At 33.9% G+C, this 21,021-nt stretch overlaps 1 protein-coding gene across 3 annotated transcripts in view; it reads left to right on the plus strand.

Annotated features, from left to right (window-relative positions):
• Positions 1 to 15,716, plus strand: part of LOC128550887 (uncharacterized) — a 29,032-nt gene extending 13,316 nt beyond the window's left edge. For all 3 annotated transcript variants that reach the window (XM_053530850.1, XM_053530852.1, XM_053530851.1), the window contains exons 3-6: positions 8,235 to 8,303; positions 9,929 to 9,992; positions 12,337 to 12,561; positions 12,919 to 15,716. In XM_053530850.1, coding sequence (XP_053386825.1) covers positions 8,235 to 8,303; positions 9,929 to 9,992; positions 12,337 to 12,561; positions 12,919 to 13,331 — 771 coding nt within the window. In that variant the 3' untranslated portion in view covers positions 13,332 to 15,716. The remainder of the gene's footprint in view (positions 1 to 8,234; positions 8,304 to 9,928; positions 9,993 to 12,336; positions 12,562 to 12,918) is intronic.
• Positions 15,717 to 21,021: the final 5,305 nt, after the last annotated feature.

Below are 21,021 nucleotides of genomic sequence, written 5' to 3' on the forward strand. Positions count from 1 at the left end.
GGAGAGGAAAACGGATAAATTTGAGACGCAGACCCGTGACCATGGCACAGGAGGGAACAGGGCAGGTAGAAACGAGACAAGGCCTAAGAAAACGGCCCAGAGCAGATACAATAGAGCCCTCCAGTAGTGGAGCCGGTCGGGAGAAACGCCGACAACCTGCCATGGATGACGGAACAGACCCGGTTTCAGGTAATCTGATTGATTTTGAACAAATTATTCGGGCCTCACAAATATCGCATGATATTCAAAATAGAGAAAATGTTAATGCTGAGAAGCCTAGCGGGCATGATAGCGCTAACTCGTCAGAAAACACTGCGACCGTCAGTGCCATGTCGAATTCGAACCGAAGCTTTATCAGCAGTGAGCAACAGCAAGCGTATAATGGCGACGAAACGTACATGAGGTCGGTATTGGACCTAACATCAAACTCTGATAATCTGTTGTTACAAGGTTATAACGTCGCACGCTTAGCTCAAGATGATATTGCTCTACATGTTCCCTCCAGCCTAAAACAAAAAAAAATTGTAAAGGCGAATTTGTGAATTTATCTTTACTCTTGAAGGGTGCGGTGGATCTTGCCGAATTTACTGCCGGTAGTACTTTAAGGTTATCAAATAACGGCACGATAGAATGCCGTCCAAACGAATGTAGAGATGATATCGGCTCAGTAGAACGCTGGACAGATTCTTTCATTATATACATGTCAATTTACTTAACAGCTCATCCAAATAAAATATACGAGCTTTTACAGTACCTTTTTATAATCCGTGAATGTGCGTCGCGTCACGGTGAAAAGTTTTGGAAAGTGTATGATCAACAATTCCGCATGCGCCAATCAATAGTACCGTCGTCGTGGGCTATAATCAACCATGATCTTTGGATAAGATGTATGCCACTCGGAAATGAAATTTCAAAACAGTTCACGGTTGCACAAAAACCGGCAAATATTTGTTTACCTTTCAATAAAGGTACATGCAACTGGCAAATTTGTAAGTTCAAGCATGTCTGTTACCTCTGCGGTCGTTCTCATACAATTCTTGACTGCAATATAGGTTCAAAACCTCAAACCGCACAACAAACGTCACCGAACGCAAATTCCGGAGACCATGCATATTTTGGTAATTCCTTTCGGGGTCGTGGGTCATGGCGCGGCCAGCGCGGCTACCCTAGCAATCACCGAGGTGCAAGAAAAAATTGAGAATGAACTTGTAGTGCAAGAAAAAACACGTCAACTTAGCTAAATCATCAATAAAAATCCAAGCGTTAGAATTCTGACTGAGAAAATATAAATCCTCTGATGCTAACATCTTTTTGAATGGTTTTAAATAGGGATTCAGAATAATTTCACAGGCTCTCGTCAAGCTCGTACGTCAAAAAGTCTTAAATCCATTTATCAATTATCAGAAGTGGCTCAACGTTAAATTCAAAAAGAAATTGATGCTGGCCGAGTTGGTGGCCCATTTGATAGCAGTTCTTTTAAAAACATTCAAATTACACCAATTGGTATTATTCCCAAGAAAACACCTGACGAATACAGGTTAATCCACCACTTGTCATATCCAGAAGGCCACTCCACACCCAAAACTATGCTCCGTTAAATACACAGAGTTCGATGAAGCGATTCAAATGATTCAAGATTTAGAGATTTAACTGTTATCTTTTCAAAATGGACATAAAAACGCGCTCAGGTTGCTACCTTTTCATCCTGACAATTACGAGCTATTAGGGTTCAAGTTCAAGGACAAAATATATTTTTGATAAAGCTTTACCATTTGGCTGCAATATTTCTCCGAGTCGTTTTGAAATTTTTTATACTTTTTTAGAATTTTGTGTTAAAACAAGAACGCAGTCAAGCCACATGATACATTATCTTGACGACTTTTTAGGCGGTGAAAATAAGGAAACGTTTATAAAGCAGTCATGCAGGTATTTCAGTCAGTCATGCAAGAGTTAGGTGTGCCTCTCGCCGACGAGAAGACCGAAAGCCCAACTCAAGTAATGTTAGGTTTAGAATTAGATTCTCAAAAAAATGGAAGTTCGAATCCCGTTCACAAAAATTACTGAAGTAGTTCAAAAAACTGAAATCATTTTGTCCAAAAAGTTAGTAACATTTAAAGAAATACAGTCCTTAATTGGGTCATTAAATTTCTGTTGCCGCGCTATCGCCGTCGGTAGACCATTTTGGGCTGATAAACTCTACTTGCGGCATAAAACAATCTTACAATCATGTCCGGGTGAATAAGGGGATCAAACTGGATCTAAAATGTGGTTACAGTTCTTTAAAAAATGTAATGGAATATCAATATTTCACGATAGGTTGTGGGTATTTAATCATGAGCAATTTCACACAGACAGTGAAATACACAGGCAACAATAAACATCATCAAACGGATACTATTCTGCACATTTACATAACGTTATTTTAAACAACGTTTGGATGCTAAATACGTTTTTGGACGTCACAAGGTCGTATAAAATATACCCATAACCCACCCCTCCCCCAAAAAAGAAAGCTAGTTGTAACACAATATCTTTTAATGAAGTACGTCCATTAAAGATTTCAAATCAAAAATGGAAATAAACCGTAAAATATTATCAGTATAACAGCTTTAACGTTATGATAATTCAGTTTTTCGACGAGTCTTCGGCATAATATCGATCTACTTTACCTAAATAATTTTAAAAGTAAATAACATCAATGACCTCGAAATCAAACTATAAATAACACTCCGCGATGTACATGTACTCTTGATTCCTTTATCGGGTACGCATTACACAGCTATGCTTAACAGGAACGGGAACCAGATGCATCTAATTTTAGATCCACGCATGCGTAGACACTGACACGTGCATATTTGACAGATCGCGCGAGTTAGAGGGAGATAACTACTGATGCAAAATAAATGCATACTGATGACTAAAAACTTGTTACGGCTTATCGGTTGCTGACATCTCCGCTTTTGCGTACATTATCTATAAATGGTCCCGTGTGTTCGGGATGAATACAACTTACTTGGGAAAATGAATGTACGAAAAACAAAGAAAAATGGAAATACAAGCAGATTTAAGTAAGAATTTTGGGGAAATAAAAATATTAAGAAATCTAATGTCATTTTTATTTTGTGGCGGAAAATTCTTATGCTTGGAGGCGATCGAGGGTATCAGGTAGGAACAGGGTCATTAAATAAAATAATTAAAATCTCTTTTGCATACACATGAGTCTCCAAGCCTGTCAGAGCTGTTAACTTTGAAGGCATTGGCCTCATGTGGCTAAAACATTATAGTTTTTTGGGACTAGGTTTTGGTTTAAGAACTGGCCAGAGCGAAAAGGGCTAGCCGTTCTTATAGTTACTCCCCCATTTTTATAGGAATATTTCGTAGTAGGTTTAGTAGGAATTACACAACGTTGCGCCAGTGGTTCTATATTGGTACCAGTGGGGTACCTGGTGTTATTATGGAACCATTGGGGTACCTGGTGTTATTATGGTACCATTGGGGTACCTGGTGTTATTTTGGTACCATTGGGGTACCTGGTGTTATTATGGTACTAACGGAGTACCTGGTTCTATTACGGTACCAACGGGGTACCTGGTATTATTTCATAGCACGAGAGGAGCGTGCTTGGTAAGTATAAATAATCGGGGGCGCAACGGGGATTGGTTTTCTTCATTATATGCCCTTGGTTGTCTCCATGCATGAGAATTTTTCAGTTTCAATAGATGTAAACTATTGAAACTACTGCGGACATGACCATTTTGCTCCATTTTATTCTGAATTGAATCTACTACGCTTAAATTAGAATGATGTTTTGGTTTACATGATATTATAATTTATTAAATGGAAAAAAACTTATCACGGGTTTGTAGTTTTATGAAATTGAGTCCTAGAATAATAAAGATTAATATTTTCGATTAATCTAGTTTATTCTGGTTACAATTTCTTTCTGGAAGCGTAGTTTCATATATACGGAAGTAATATATAATTCCAAGCGACGCTTAGATCGTTTCCATGGATACACTCGCGATATTTCACGGGATAGAAACCGGTATAAAAAGTCATGTGACCGCCACGTTGTCGCGCACAACTGATTTTGTAGAGGTCGAAGTAACATAAACCCACCCACCGCACCCTCGAGATTTAATATTAATTTGGTTAAACCCAGGATTTATTTTTACCTTGTGTTAATAAAGATTGTCATAATTATTCTGTCGCCCAGTTTGCTTATATATTTCAGTTCATTGTTTAACGGGCAGGAAGCATACAAATGAGACATGTAAGCTATCGCACCAATTACGTATACAGCTGAACTGCTGCAGAATTGTGGTTAAACAAATATGGAACAATACAGAACTGAATAGCTTAAACTATTTGGAGTTACTTGGTGAATATATCTTGTCTGGATAAACATTACAGTATCAGTTCAGTGTGGTGTGAAAGCCAGCCTTTTAGGTTTATGTGTACAAGTTTTCTACAGTCTCGAGTGAAATATTAATTTTACGCGCCATGGGAACTCTGACAATATTGGAATATATGTTATGAAAATATTTCATGTATCTAAGAGAACTGAAATAAATTTAGGGTTGAAATAGAACAAACATTAACTCTAGCAATTTATGTGTAGCTTCATGTGTACTATATTATAGTAATACCGTAAAAAATCGTATTTGTTGATCCATGCTTAATACATGTCTATTGATATTATTGATGCATGTTATATGATTTAATCATTACTTTTTCATTCAACTTCTCATTATCTTCTTTTCCTTTCTTTGTCGTGTCTGCGGAAAATTCTTATGCTTGGAGGCGATCGAGGGTATCAGATAGGAACAGGGGCATTAAATAAAATAATTAAAATCTCTTTTGCATACACATGAGTCTCCAAGCCTGTCAGAGCTGTTAACTTTGAAGGCATTGACCTCATGTGGCTAAAACATTATAGTTTTTTGGGACTAGGTTTTGGTTTAAGAACTGGCCAGAGCGAAAAGGGCTAGCCGTTCTTATAGTTACTCCCCCATTTTTATAGGAATATTTCGTAGTAGGTTTAGTAGGAATTACACAACGTTGCGCCAGTGGTTCTATATTGGTACCAGTGGGGTACCTGGTGTTATTATGGTACCATTGGGGTACCTGGTGTTATTATGGTACCATTGGGGCACCTGGTGTTATTTTGGTACCATTGGGGTACCTGGTGTTATTATGGTACTAACGGAGTACCTGGTTCTATTACGGTACCAACGGGGTACCTGGTATTATTTCATAGCACGAGAGGAGCGTGCTTGGTAAGTATAAATAATCGGGGGCGCAACGGGGATTGGTTTTCTTCATTATATGCCCTTGGTTGTCTCCATGCATGAGAATTTTTTAGTTTCAATAGCTGTTAACGACTGAAACTACTGCGGACATGACCATTTTGCTCCATTTTATTCTGAATTGAATCTACTACGCTTAAATTAGAATGATGTTTTGGTTTACATGATATTATAATTTATTAAATGGAAAAAACTTATCACGGGTTTGTAGTTTTATGAAATTGAGTCCTAGAATAACTATTTTGAGTTTCAAGCCAAAAGATTTTAAATTAGTAGTAACAGAGATATTTGACTTAATCAATTTGTTTTTAAAAATCTAAGATAAAAAGGGGCATAATTCAGTCAAAATTAAAATTAGAGTTATGGGAATTGTGTCTCCTGGTGTAGAGTTTGATAATAAAAAAAAAAACTATTTTGAGTTTCAAGTCAAAAGCTTCAGTAGTAACAGGGATGTTTGACTTTATCAAAAAATTTGTCAAAAAATTCTAAGTTAAAAAGGGGCATAATTCTATCAAAATTTAAATCAGAGTTATGGGGATTGTTTCTCCTGGTGTAGACTTTGATGGAAAATAATTATTTTAAGTTTCAATTTTAAAGCTTTGATAGTAACAGAGATATTTGACTTTATAAAAAATTTAACCAAAAAAAAAATCTAAGTTAAAAAGGGGCATAATTCTGTCAAAATTCAATCAGTGTTATGGGGATTGTTTCTTCTGGTGTAGATTTTGATGGTAAATAAGTATTTTAAGTTTCAAGTCGATAGTTTTGACAGTAACAGAGATATTTGACTTTATCAAAAACTTTAACCAAAAATTCTAAGTTAAAAAGGAACATAATTCTGTCAAAATTAAAATTAGAGATGTGGGAATTGTGTCTCCTGGTGTAGACTTTGACAGTACGTAACTATCTTGAGTTTCAAGTCAAAAGCTTTAATAGTAACAGAGATATTTGACTTTATCAAAAAAAAAAAATAACAAAAAATTCTAAGTTAAAAAGGGGCATAATTCTATCAAAATTTAAATCAGAGTTATGGGGTTGTTTCTCCTGGTGTAGACTTTGATGGTAAATAATTATTTTAAGTTTCAATTTTAAAGCTTTGATAGTAACAGAGATATTTGACTTTATCAAAAATTTAACAAATAAAATCTAAGTTAAAAAGGGGCATAATTCTGTCAAAATTCAAAATCAGAGTTATGGGGATCGTTTCTTCTGGTGTAGATTTTGATGGTAAATAAGTATTTTAAGTTTCAAGTCAATAGCTTTGACAGTAACAGAGATATTTGACTTTATCAAAAACTTTAACCAAAAATTCTAAGTTATAAAGGGGCATAATTCTGTCAAAATTAAAATTAGAGTTATGAGAATGGTTTCTCCTGGTGTAGACTTTGATAATAAATACCTATTTTAAGTTCCAAGTCAATAGCTTTGATAGTAACAAAGCTATTTGACTCTATCAAAAACTTTAACCAACGGCGACGCCGACGCCGGGGCGAGTGCAATAGCTCTACATTTTCTTCGAAAAGTCGAGCTAAAAAGTACACGACCGCATAAGCCAATAAACACTTTAGGCTGTAAAACGTGCATGCACTCTGCACTCATACATGCCATCGGGTATCTACAAAGCAAAATAAAAAGTAAAATTTTCATAATTTGCATGTGGAACATTTTTTTAAAGAACACATATTTTACGAAAAAAAATACATATTTACATAATACAGATTATATTAATCATAATTAGGATAACTTTGACCTAAACCAAATATGACTAAAAAGGAGGGGCCGAAAAGTGGGGGACGAAATGATCGTTTTGAAATCCTACGACCCAAATGGGGACGGGTTGACTAAGGAACGATGTAACTAGGGACGTGTCCATTGTAAATTGTTTACGGGATATCACTCCGTACCAGAGTGGCAGAGTTGGCAGGATTGTAGTCGAATTAACTACTGAGAGTTTAAGGTTTATAGCGTAAGCTATTTCAACAGAAGACTTGCAACTGTCTAACTGTCTAATACTGTCTAACAATACAGCTTAGAGCACCTCACACACCTGAAGGAAACATTGTTTATTCAATTCGGAAATTTGTGGAGGTCTCATCCACCAGTCTAAATGTAGAGATTTATTCAGCTGTGAAATAAAATTCATCCTAGATATTTATAGGAAGTAAAGGTGAATTCAATACCGGCCTACGACCCGAAAAAAATCAGTTTATGATATAACTATTAAAGAGTATATATGAACTTTACTGCTATGCTATTCGCTACATAATCTCGCGTAGATACTAACAAAACAACTTATGAGGAAGGGAGAAATAGAATATAATCATACGAAACATATGACATGTTCAAAATGACCTATGTCATCATGCTGTTGTTGATCCTTTACACATTGACTTCTTCGATAAGACCCTCCTACATTATGACTTATAAACCAAATATTACAACAGAACTTTAGCTACCTTTCATTGTTACCATTTCTTTTCATTTTTACCATTTTCAGTCACCTAAAACTTCTTCTTTCAAATTGTCCAGTACTAATCAAGGTCATTTACAATGCTGTTATCAGAAGAAACTGGACCCTTATTTTAAAATGTATATTAAGACGGCTGTATCAAAATAAATAAATACATGTATTTGTTATCAAATTCTAATACTTAGCAAGTGTGTTATTTATAAGTGGTCCACAATATTGTTCATCAAAGTTATAAATATTCATAAAGAAACTATTTATTTTAGACATATGTCTGGTATTAAAGATTATAAGTTATGGACGTCTAAATTTATCGCATATATAGATTTCATTACCATAACACAGGTAAGATAAAAAACATTTGCACATATTTTGACTAGTCCGCTCTCAATTCGTTTTGGTCTAGTTCCAATGACTTTTCAATGAAAATGAATTAAATGTCTTATTCATACTTTCAGGGGTCGGGTAAATCAAGACAGGTTGGATGTTACTCATCAGGACGTAGAAATTCTAGTAATCAAGATGATGTAAGTTAAAATATACCTTAGAATGTGATCAACCGTGTTTGTTTTAAGTTTGCTTTTTAAATAAATATAAATGAACAAATAAGCTTTTAGTCTGTAAGTCTAAAAAGTCTAAGTCAAGGATTTTAGTTTAAATTATAACGCATTTATCAGTATGTACGTTCAGTCTCTCTAAAACATACAATATAGCATATCCGAAGGAACAAAATTGAAGCAACAATCAATGTCATCATGCATGTTGGATTCTAATACGGATGTTACTTAAGAATGTCAACACAAACTACAATACAGCTGTTACTATAACAGTCTTTTTTTTGTGATCACTGTACTCAGTTGTTCATACCTAAATGGAAACACATCCGTAGCACAATGAATGTAACATTGTTTACGTTAATGATTCCTTAATAATCAGAAAAATACATAAAGCAACGAATGTTTAGTTTGTCATCCGAAACAGGGGAGTTGCCATTTTTCACCTTAGATAAAATTTCAACAAAATCTATTTACTGGTTTTGGATGAGATGTCTTTAATGTTGACGACGGACGCACGCACGCACGCACGCACGCACTGACACAGCGTGATCACAGTAGCTCGCCATGAGCACTTTTACTTAGGTGAGCTAAAAATACTAGTCCATTTCAGTTGCGTACTTATCACCTATAACGCACATTTCGACAAATGGGTTCTATGCCACAAGTACCCTTGTGCTTTTCCAGTTTTCAGTACAATAAAGATCGGTTCAATTGACTGATATGAAACAATATGTCAAGCATGTTATCAACTGAAAATGATCGATTCCCAGTTAAAAACGATTAAATATTTACTTATATATACTGAAGAGACGATTATTAAACTGTTCAAAGCTCTGTCTCTACATATTATGAATCAATCATGCCCATTGAAATGTGGTTAAGTGATAATGTTGCGGTTGATGGTTTCTTGCATTACTTATGTTTTAACGTTGGCCTTCCCATTAGCAACAAAACTACCAATTTAGGTCAAGCATTTCTAGGTACTTAATTATATACAAAACATACGAAAATTTTAAACTTGAAAACGGGTACTGATATATTTACTCAGTCTTGAATAGTCATTATTCCCTTACATTTAATGTAAATATGCGATGCATAATTAATATGGTCGGATTTTCTTTAAAATTAAGTTTTCATTATAGTTCAGAATTTAGACTATTATAATTGAAATAAATCCTATGTCTTTTATCCACTTCATTACCGAAAATTCGTAGCGTAAATTAGGATATAGACTATTTTGTGTTAAAACATTTGTTTTGCAAAGGTTTGATTTTACAAATCATAAAAAAAAATATTTGACTGCCTAAGGCTACTTTAGACCTTTATTATCATTTTCTTTATTTGACGCCGATTATTTTCTTTTTTACCTTTTTTTCTATTATCCATATCTGACTCGTTCTTTGATACTTCAAATATTACAAAAAAGTAATTAATTGCTTCAAAGCATTTTAGAATTCAATTATGTAGTTGTTTCAAGATAAACATTTTGAAAATTCTCATAGAAAGTGCCATGTATTAAAGTAATATATGGATGAAATTAATACTAAGTTCTCTCACATATAATTATGTAGCTGTTTCTCTTGTGTACATTTAAGTGTGTCATTGGTGGAGAAAATACAAAAGAAGGAATAATACAAAAACAGCATACCGTTCAGGAAAGTAAGTTTTTTTTCATCCTGCCGTGTGTTACATTTTTGAGATTTTTCTTTCCATTATCAGTTTATTTCCTGTTAATTTCTATCCATAATGTGGTCAGTTTATTGTATATACGCCAAAAGATAGAACTGAGAAAGGCAAGGCTTTTCAAAAATTGTATGCATGTTTCACATCAGAACACCCCCTCCCCCTCCCCCCTCCCCCAAAAAAGCAACAAAAAAAATCAGTATAACAGAAAATTTGTACATTGTGACTTTCTATAACAGTTATCAGAAGTGTCTTTTAAAAAAGAATTTAAACCTGTCAGGAGAACTTTTGAGCAGAATTGCCTTTGTATTCAATTAAATGGTGATATGTAGGTTTCTCTCAGAACATTATAACAGTTATAATAATCTATGAATAAAGGCAATACAACTGGAATTAAAATAAATATTTACACTCGCTATACATTTTGCATAAAAAGAAAAAAAGCGTAAATTTCGTATAAACAATTTTTATGTAATACTGTAAGTGTACTAATATTAGCGGAGTACTAATTTCCGCGCTATTAGCGGGAACGGACATGCGCTAATTCATGTTTAGCGATAATATTTGACTGAAATGAAGGGCTTTCCTAATAAAAAAGTAACATTTATCGCATCGAAAGTACCGACAGTACAATGCAACAGAACAAAGAGAAATACATATTTATTGTGTAAATAACTAATATTCTGCAGAAAAGTTTTAATAGAATAATTAAACATGATTGAACATTAGTGCAAATGTCATATATTTTTTTAATTACGTTGCATTTTGTATCTTCGCCTTTGTCCGTAAACATCGTATGTAACACCTTCGGAGTAGATCGCCAGTTTGTCTGGTCGCGCTAATTACGAGTGTCACCATAACACTTTACTGCTTTGAAAACCAAGTGTGAATTTGAATTTGAAAACAATTATCACCAATCTGCACTGTATAGTTGTACAAATTTACAGTATATAGATTATAACTGATATAAACGAATGTAGATTTTATGTCATGTTTATTTGTTTGCCTGTTCGATTTCATTATGAATACCAGTCAGGCGCCAGCCATTAAATATGGTAAAGTTTTTCACACTCTGATGGGCAGTAATAATCCAGTTTGCGTGAATAGGTTTCATTCTTGAAAGTTTTAAGTCAACTGCGACGTCTTTCACATCAGTCCCGTTCTGAATTTGTCCCTCAACTTCATTTTCATACCAGCACTGAGAACGTTTTTTTGATAGACCGTTTGAATTCGTCGTTACCGGCAACATCTGGTGGTTATTTATATATTGCATTTTATTTTAAAAAAATGACTTAATGCGTATGCAAACGTTATTAAGTAATATATTTTTAAAGACTAAACGTGTATATATAGTCCCGAGCAGAACTGCTTCATACAATGGTCATGTTCTGGCCGTTCCGTATTCCATCGGAAATTGGTGTTTCAGATACTAGCTATTTTAGCGCTGCTGATATTGCGCTAATTCAAGTACGCGCTTATAAGTCGAAATTATTCAATTTAAGGCGTCTGCGCTAAAATTTAACCGCGCTAATATAAGTTTACTTACAGTAGGCCGTCCCGCGAGATTTATCGAGCGATTTGACGCCATTAATGGAATGGCGTCCACGGTAAAACTATTTCGAAAGTGGACGCCAAAGTTTTGAAGTAACGCAATTCATGGATTTGCTAATAGTTCATATGCCGTTCATAAACGTATACGCGCAAAAATAGCTTTTAATTTTTAATTATCAATCTGTTGTTTATTGCATTATCAATTTAGTTATTCACAGTAACGATATTATCTAACTATATAACCCGATTTGGAACTTTTTATATTTACTTTTTGCATGTTATATGTGTTAACTAAATTCTGTGCTTAAACTTTTCTTCTTTGATATCCTGTTCTGAAGTCTTTCTCCGAGTTTATCGAGCACTATACTATTGAAAATTTATACACACAATTTTTCCTGTGTAAATATTTGTAATGAGACGTGTTTTTTCGTACAAAAATATGGTATGACATTTAGGTATAACTGTATTAACTTTATAATCCTTAAAATATGTTATTTTATATGTAAATGATAATAATGATAATACCCTTGTTATGAAATATCATCTTAGATTCAAACAGATTGGTTTTACATTTGCTAAATACTCGTACAAGTTATACCTCTAGCAAAGTGCTTTACAGAGGAACTGCAAGTAGACCTGGATAAAAGAATTTAGTTTAACATTTCGTTTGTTAGTTCTTCTATGCGAAAACCTTTTCATTAATTGTTGTCTATTTATGAATGATTCGATGTTTTGTCAATACGTGCTTTTTGCATGTACATATTTTTAGATATCCCTAAGCCCACTGCTTACATTATGAATCCTGGACATCTTTTGGTATCACAACAGTTTGTCCGTGCATTCCGAGAAGAGATGAAGATTCATGGAATTGTACTCACAGTAATTCAAGATTGTAACGACATCAAGTTGGACACAGGTGTTTTCTTGATCTTAGTGTCTACACTTTATTTCCGCTTTGAGGCTAACGTTGATGAGTGCTTGAGTGTTATCAGTAGTAAGTAATATAAAACATTTATTTTCAAGTTTTATTTAGCCTTCTTCTAAACAGGGTTTCTCGTGTCTAATTTCAACCAAACATATCAATTTCACACGGTTTATTTATTATTTTATACTTCTTAATAAGTAAACTTACCAAATGCATAACATTCATTCAGTGTTAATGTGCATCTACATATTGAATAATAAAAGTGAATGATGTTACGCAAATATAATATTAATTGCACCTAAATGGTCAATCCACATTTAATTTAGTTCACTGTTTCGAAGCGAAATGTGAATTGTGTCAGCATCACAGTGACTGAAATCTTAGTGTGTTTAAAGTGTCTGTTTTTTTTAATGTTTATGATTACAGGAAAACCGTACGATAAAAAAATTCTGGTTATCCTACATTTTGACACAAAAGAGCATAAACAATGTCCGGAAGAGTATGCAAGCATATTTCGAATTATAGACATGGCATTTTCTATTGACGATGGAATATATCCGTGTGAAATGAATACAAACGCACACCGACAACTAGAGAAAATCTTCAACAGTCACAAGAAGACCATCGCGATGAAAACAAAATCGGAAGGAAACGGACCAGATAACGACAATACAGAAACTCGTAGCAATCAACAATTAAAAGATTCGCACGCAGACGTTATTCCTGAAACGAAAATAAGAACAAAGGAGAAAGATGATTCGACAAAAATTGTGGATAGAGAGACAAACCTTCTTATAGATTATATTAACTTTCATGAATTCAAAGGAATATTCTTATAGAACTATTACCCCTATAAGGGATCTATTTATAGCATTTAATATGACAAATGTAATGCTTAAATACCGTATGGTGGTCGCAAAATATCTCCAGTTCCTCTAATTTTTATTACATTGTTCTGTTCTTTGAGAACATAGAGTAGACATGGAGACAGAGTTCCGCTTAATCAGGTTTAAGGGGAATATTTGTGAATGTTCGGCAGGCGATACAACGACAAAATTCTTTATCTTGACCCCGTGTTTCTAATCCCCCCCCCCCCACCCCACCCCGCCGAACCTATACTTTTTTCATAGGTACCAAATAGTTCGGCAGGACAAACTCTTTCAAAATGAAAAATGTTCCCATGAAAAAATCTCATTTGAACTATATATGCTTTCAATGTTTCCATGGCAACCGTTCATTTTTGGAAAGGACAAGATTGTATATATAATAATCAATCATATCTTGGACAGTTTTGGTGTTAAAACAATAAAAATGGTATCAAAATGCAGCTAAGACATTGGACATTAAATTGCAGCACATTTATGTTTATTAACTAATGTGCATATTCATGAATATTTATGAGAATATTACAAAATGACAAAATGTTATTAGAAAATAATATTTTCTGAGTTTTAAGTCAATTCAAATGTACCAAACAGTTTTGGTCTGTTCTGAAAGTCTCTCGGTGTTTTTGTAACACTAATGGTAATTTATTTACTCATAATTAGGTATATTTAGCTAATTTGCATGAAAATAATCACTACTTGTACCACAACTAACGTCTCTGGAAACAAGATACCACTAAAATTTAATAAAATGTTATAATTAATTGTTATTAATAAAATAACAATTATGTGAGCTATATTGTTTGGAAATGTAATTTAAACACCTTTTTTGAAAGAGAAATCAGTATGTAACATACTTTACACATGTTACGTTACCATTTAAATAATCTTGTCTTATTACATCAATTATTTAGAAAATATAGATCAGACAGTTTTGATCTGGTCTTAATGTCTCTCAGTGTTTTTTTAGAATAGCATTGTGTTACTCTGAAGGTAAATATTTTTTTTCTACATTGGATATTTTAGCTTATTTGCATAAAATTAATCTTTGCTAAAACAGACATCCCTGGCAACAAGATATAACTGAACATGAACAACATGATGAAATAAACTGTGATCAATAAACTTGAATGTGCTATTGGAGCTATATCATACGAAAATATAGTGTAAATACTTATTTGAAGGAGGAATCTATTTGTAACATACTTTACACAGGTATCATTATTTTCTCAGAAAATAGTAGAGGAATATTTAGTTATCAAGTTATTAAATACTCTTACAAAATAATATAGTCCATACTTCTCACGCAATGAGATTTTTTCCATTACCTTACCACAGTATTTTGCTGTATTTAGAAATATGCAGGAAGAAATTTGATTCATTGTTATCAATAGTATAATATCATTGATTTTTAAAATTTTAAAGTAAAAAGGGACGCATATTGCTTCACTCACAGTTCATACAGAAATGAGGAAGGGGTGCTTATTCAAGAAATTGATGGTGCGAAGATAAAAAAAACTGATTCCTAAATTGATATGATACTGATGGACACCTGTAATATTCAGTATTTTGTGGATAGGTTGTGGTACTATGAATAGGAAATCAGAGTTCTTTGTGAAAGTACATTCAACACAAAATATTAAGCTTTTGTATAAGAAAATATCAGGGTTTTATTACAATACCAGTGGAACAAATAATGTTGTAGGGATTGGTTTTTCTTTCTACCGCACCCGGTTTGCTAAAACATTTAAGAATTTAACGCTACGTCATTTCAACTCTCGATGGACGCCATTTTTCTCATTGATAAAAAATGTTAAAAAAAGGTCAGAGTGGTATAAGCACTGCAAGGGCATAACATGACATTCTACACATTGAATACCTTATTACAGATATCTGATTTGCTACACATGTCTGGTGGGTTAAATGCAGAACGTCGAGCACTTGCAACTGATCTTGAAAAAGTCGTTAATTTCAGTTTAATTTTCCCATGACTTCTCGGCGATTCACTGCGTAAAGTATTACTGCGCCGGACGAACGGTAACTCTAATAATTAACGGGAGACAACTTAGGTGTCAGCACGTGTATGATGTTTTCGAAAAGCCTGTCGAGGTTTATAATTTCTTATCAAATAACTAATCCTATCCAGAAATTCGTCTTTAATATCAGAAATCTTTTAATTTCTATGGACATTCATCAAAAATATTACTTACAGTGTACTATTTTGCGAATCGAACTCATTTCCGCTTTCAGTCGTGAAGCACTTCCGTTATACTTTTTGACAGCAATAACAATATACAAAATGAATTAATAAAGTCACATATAAATTGACTTCTACACAGATCAGTGTAAGTGTAGTTTTTATATAATGACAACATCATATGGTTCTTTACGTTATGAGATAAAGTTTTTCTTGAACTGCATTATCAAATAATTACGTTTAGATGATATTGTATTTACAACTTGTCTGACCACGTCTCGTGCAACTCGTGCAAACAGAGTTATGAAAATTATGGTGGAGAATTCAAGGACACATTATAAATGCCATTAAAGTGAGGATAATCGTATATTCGTCCATTTTTGTTCATTAAAATTCCTGCTGTGTATTAGTAAGTTTTGTAAATGAGATTAGAAAGTTACGTTAGCACACATACATATTGACTGGTCCTCCCAACCAAAGTCATACCTTATTTTATGGATTTTTAAGACAATACATTTTCAAAAGTTAAATGTGTTTTGATATTTAAGTGCATTGTGCAAGTTGAAAATTAATTATGGAACCATTCCTAGGCCCTTATCGCAAGCCACTTCACTTCTGTAACAATAAATGTTTCATGTATTACAACGTCAGTGGAATATACTCCTTTAGTTTTGACATGCATTTTAGCCAAAATATGCCTCCTTTTGACTTAGAAAATCCTGGTTAAAGTTTTGCGTGCAAGTACATACAGCTACAACATAAAGGCATAAAGATGTAAAACTTCTTTTTTCTTTTTCTAGATCAATAACCAACCTCACTGGATCAAGTCCCATAACTCTGATATGTATTTTGGGCAAATTATAACCTTTTTTGGATTTAGAAAATCCTGGTCTAAGTTTTACATGCAAATTACTATTTCCAAAACTAATGGAGATGTTTAATTGAAACTTCACATGTGCTTCGGGGTTATAAAACTAGTTGATAACATCAAGTCCAATAACTCTGACATGCATTTTGGCCAAATTATGCCCCATTTGAACTTAGAAAATCCTGGTTAAAGTTTAGCGTGCAAGTACGTACAGCTATAACTTAAAGGCATACAAATTTAAAACTTTTTTTTCTTTTTTTAGACCATTTACAAACCTCACTGGATCAAGTCCAATAACTCTGACATGTATTTTGGGCAAATTATGCCTTTCAATGAAAACTTTAGTTTTCCCCTTATTATATCAAGAGCACTGTCTGAAGCAGTGAAAACTTTGCTACTATATGGTTCCAGAGTATTATTGTGTGAATATTCAAGAAGTCGGTCCCATAAAGGTAAAAATATGATTGAAACAGAAGCACCCGTATCAATTAGGCATTCAGATTGCAAACCATTAAACTTAACATCGGCAATAAGTCCTGAATTTATGGAATTATTTGACTGCCTCTTGTTTTCAGGTTTATGATGTAATTTAGGGCAATTCCTTTGGATATGATTCTCAGAACCACCGTTGAAACATTTACGTTTTTCTTTCAATTTTGGGTGAAACCTTGGTCTTTGAAAATTACTATTGTTTGATATCCTATGACCGGATTTGTTTTGATGATTTTCAAGAGATTTTACTGAGTTAGTAAGTTGTTCAACAGTTTTCTGCAATGTATTTAAACCTTCAGCAAAACAAGTTTCAGACATTTTATCTTGGTCACATCCTAAACTGATAAAACACTGGCTTTCAAGATGTTTCCTTTCGGCTTTGTTTTAAGCTTCAAGCTCAACGGCGTGTCGCACTGTATCGTTTAAATTAATAGGTCTAGCCTGTTTAACACGAATTCTCATAACTGAATTTATAAGGGCGTCCATGAATTGTTCTTTTGCCAAAGTTTCTCTTACATCATTTGGGGCTGTTGGATATGCCATGTTTGTGAGACGCCGTATGTCTTGACCAAAGTCTGACAAAGTTTCAGTCGCCTTTTGCCGTCTTTCAAGGAGTTGAACCCTATAGAGCTCTGTCTGGTTTGGTGGGGCAAATCTTTCTTCTAATGACAGTTCGTTATAATCATTTTTGTTGCCCGATAAATTACCAAAAACACCTTGTGCCTGCCCTCTTAAACATATCGCCAGGTATAAACCTTTTTCATCATATGACCACTTATTTAGTGTTGAACAAGCTTCAAAATGAGCCTTGTAATCTAACCAGTTCCCTGTTCCATCAAAAGTTGCAGGCTTCAGCTTGGCACAACTATGTTTTAACCACCTTTAGCTGGAACGGATAACTTTGGAGTAGAAGTGTCTTGTGCTGGTGTTGAGATGACTGGTTGTTTCGGCTTCTTTCTATTGGTCTCAAAACGATCTGGGTTTTTTATTTTGTCTGTAGTTTCGAACTGAACTTTTCTACTTTATTTGGGTTTGACCAAATGTGACGTATCTGTACCAAACGTACTGTCTGTGTTTCTTTTATGGTCTTGAAACAACTGTCTTGGACGTGTTTTGACATCTGTTGTTGCAAGCATACTTAGCTAACGTTACCAAAAAGACATTTCTGTCTGTAGCTTACTGGTTTCGTTTCGTCTCTGAACTTCCCTCAAACGTCCATTCAAGTTTTCCAGCCGTAGCTTTAAATCATCTGCACTATCGTTCTTTGAGTGTGGGTAAGTAATAATTGTTGATATCTGTTTTATCCAACCGCTGCCACCACAAACTTCTGTCACGTGTACCGAACGTAACTAATTATTAAACTGTATATATAATTTTCCTTAAGCTATCTGCTTTTGATTGGTATAAAACTGGTATAGTAAATTTTCCTTAAGCTTCCTTGCTTCTGATTAGTTTGACCAATGATTTGTAAATGATTGTTTGGAAAATAAATCAACTAAAATCAAGCAAATAATCAATTCAATTTGTGATCCTTATTGTTTACTTACTGGTTTCAAACAACCTAAATTTCTGACCTTTAACTAGCTGTTTCAAACCGTACGTTTCAACACCTTGTCTCGAACCGCTCGACCTAGAATGAGTATATGGATTGGAAATCCCACAAGTATGAGCATACGCTGCAAGGATGAGGGACTGACCTTTCCACAACCCACCTAGGTCCAAACCTTAAAACTATTTCAAACAAAATGTCTCAAACACCTAACAATTTTGTCCTAAACCAATGTTTTAAACCTTGTCTCAAACTATGTTTTAAACCTTGTCTCAGACCTACCAAGGTTCAGCACTATAACCTTAAACCATCAGCTTATACTGCGACCCGGACCAATAAGATAATATAGCTATCAAGAGGACCCAGCAAGGATGAGCCTAAGCTGCAAATTTGAGGGTGCCTCACTCAAATTATTTATTACCAAAGTCCCCTGAAATAATTATGGCTTATTTATTATTTTTTCCCCAATTTATCTTCGATCTGTACTCTCCAAATTCTGTCGACGATCTGTCCAAACTGGATGCGCAGTGCGTATGTATATTTCCATATGACGTCACTTCCATACGGACATTTCTTTGACTTTTACATAGACCACTGTACACCAATAGTTTCAAATACAATTTACCGATACACTTACATCTGAACCTTGTCATTTGTGTCGAGGTAAGATTACCAATGTCTTATGATATTTCAATGATAAACAACTTACATTTTACAAGGGTGAAAAATGATTGCAAATTATCGCTCGAAACAAATCAATTGAAGAGTGCTCGATTAATTAACCGAAAGGTATGTAAAGCGCGAAAAGGACCAATTTCATGAAAATAAACCGCAGAAAATTATCATTGTGTTTTCATTTAATTACTGTTGAATTTCATCATAATCATGTGGTGTAATAATAATTGATAATAATTGAATTAATTAATGCAGTACTTAGTATTAAAAAGGTATTAAGACGACTCCTGACTTTTCCTTAAAATAATTAATTCAGTGGTGCCGGTCATCCTGAACATTTAACCTCATTACGCGAGTGAAAAAGACACACGTGGGGAACAATAACTTTAGGAATAAATACATTGTACTTGCATAAAAATTAAAAACCTGGTTGTCTGATAAGCAACTAAATACCGTTATCAAGAATCAGTTACTGACATAATTAATACAAGAGAGAAAGCATTCTGGATCCGTTCTCAAAATTTGCCCTGTGTTGATAAAATGAAGAGGTATTAAGCTTGCATTCAGTAAATTTTACTACCAGAAAAGTTCTAATAACGAATCTGACCAGATAAAATAGAAAAATGGTGATGGATATTTTCAATGTTACCATTTTTGATTTTTGCGAAAATATATAATGACTCATACACAGGTTCGAACATTTACATCCGCTGGCTTAAGAATATGTGAATGCAGCTCTAAATGTCTCATATATAGGCGCGAACACAAACTGCCAAATACTAAAATAAATGCTAATCGCCAAGTGTGTAAGTATATTAGTTAGCATATTAGTCAATGATCTGTATAATTATTCTTAAACCATTGAACGTAACTTAAAATAAAACAAATTGTTCTTATACCCGTCTAATATTGAAGCGGAAGAAAGCAACGTTTAAACTAAGTGATATAACTGTAATGTCGTAATAAAAACTCGCATAGATAATAAGACAGTTGCTTATATTTATGGAGAAATTTTGGCGAACAGCAAATGAAATTCATAAAACTAATGAGGCAGACGCCACAACAATGTTCAGTCATCTGTGTCTTTATCTTCAAGTGGTAGAAACGATTCTCAAATTGTGTAAAATTTGCTTAAAACAGCGAAGATGTAGGGAGAAAACGGAAAATTTTGCAAATGGACGTTAACGCCAATATATAACGCCGTAGATAAAGACCAAGTGCTCACGTACTGTACCCTGTCCGAGATGCGTGGCATAAGTGTTCATACATTTTTATTATTCTAACCAAACAATTCATAAAGACTTAAGTATGGCTTTAGTATTGCTCATGAGATTTATAAAATAAATTTAGAAATATGAATTAATGCAAACTTAATGAAAGCATCACAATGAAGGCACGACGTTGTTCACGTCGTTGAAACATGTTTCGCCGTGCGCCGTGTCCGTGTAAAAACTGTTTTCGATGAGGCGTAACTCCTAATTGCATGGTCATAATCACGTCAAATTTGCAGTGTAGCTAGTAGAAACTGGCAAATCATGAGGGTGTATTTCTTGTTTTTCTTGTTTTGCTTCATTAGAGTATCTAAAGTTTAGAGAAAAAGTTATTTTTGAAGAGCCCTTGTAGACATTTTTTCATTTCTTTTTCTAAAAAAATATATAGAAAATTTATCATGATAATATGTTTATGTGTATTATGCATAACCAGCTTTTTCTTTTGAATATTGCAAATTGATGATTGAGCTACTTTTAAGATTAAGGTTATCCAATCTTTTGTTTTGTACACAAATTCTAAAGTTTCTGTCTGTGTTTACCCAAGATTTTGCACTATTGAAATTTCCTTTCCATGGTATTGCCATCATTAATAT

This window comes from Mercenaria mercenaria, chromosome 19, assembly GCF_021730395.1.
Source record: "Mercenaria mercenaria strain notata chromosome 19, MADL_Memer_1, whole genome shotgun sequence".
In the NCBI taxonomy this organism is placed as follows: domain Eukaryota; kingdom Metazoa; phylum Mollusca; class Bivalvia; order Venerida; family Veneridae; genus Mercenaria; species Mercenaria mercenaria.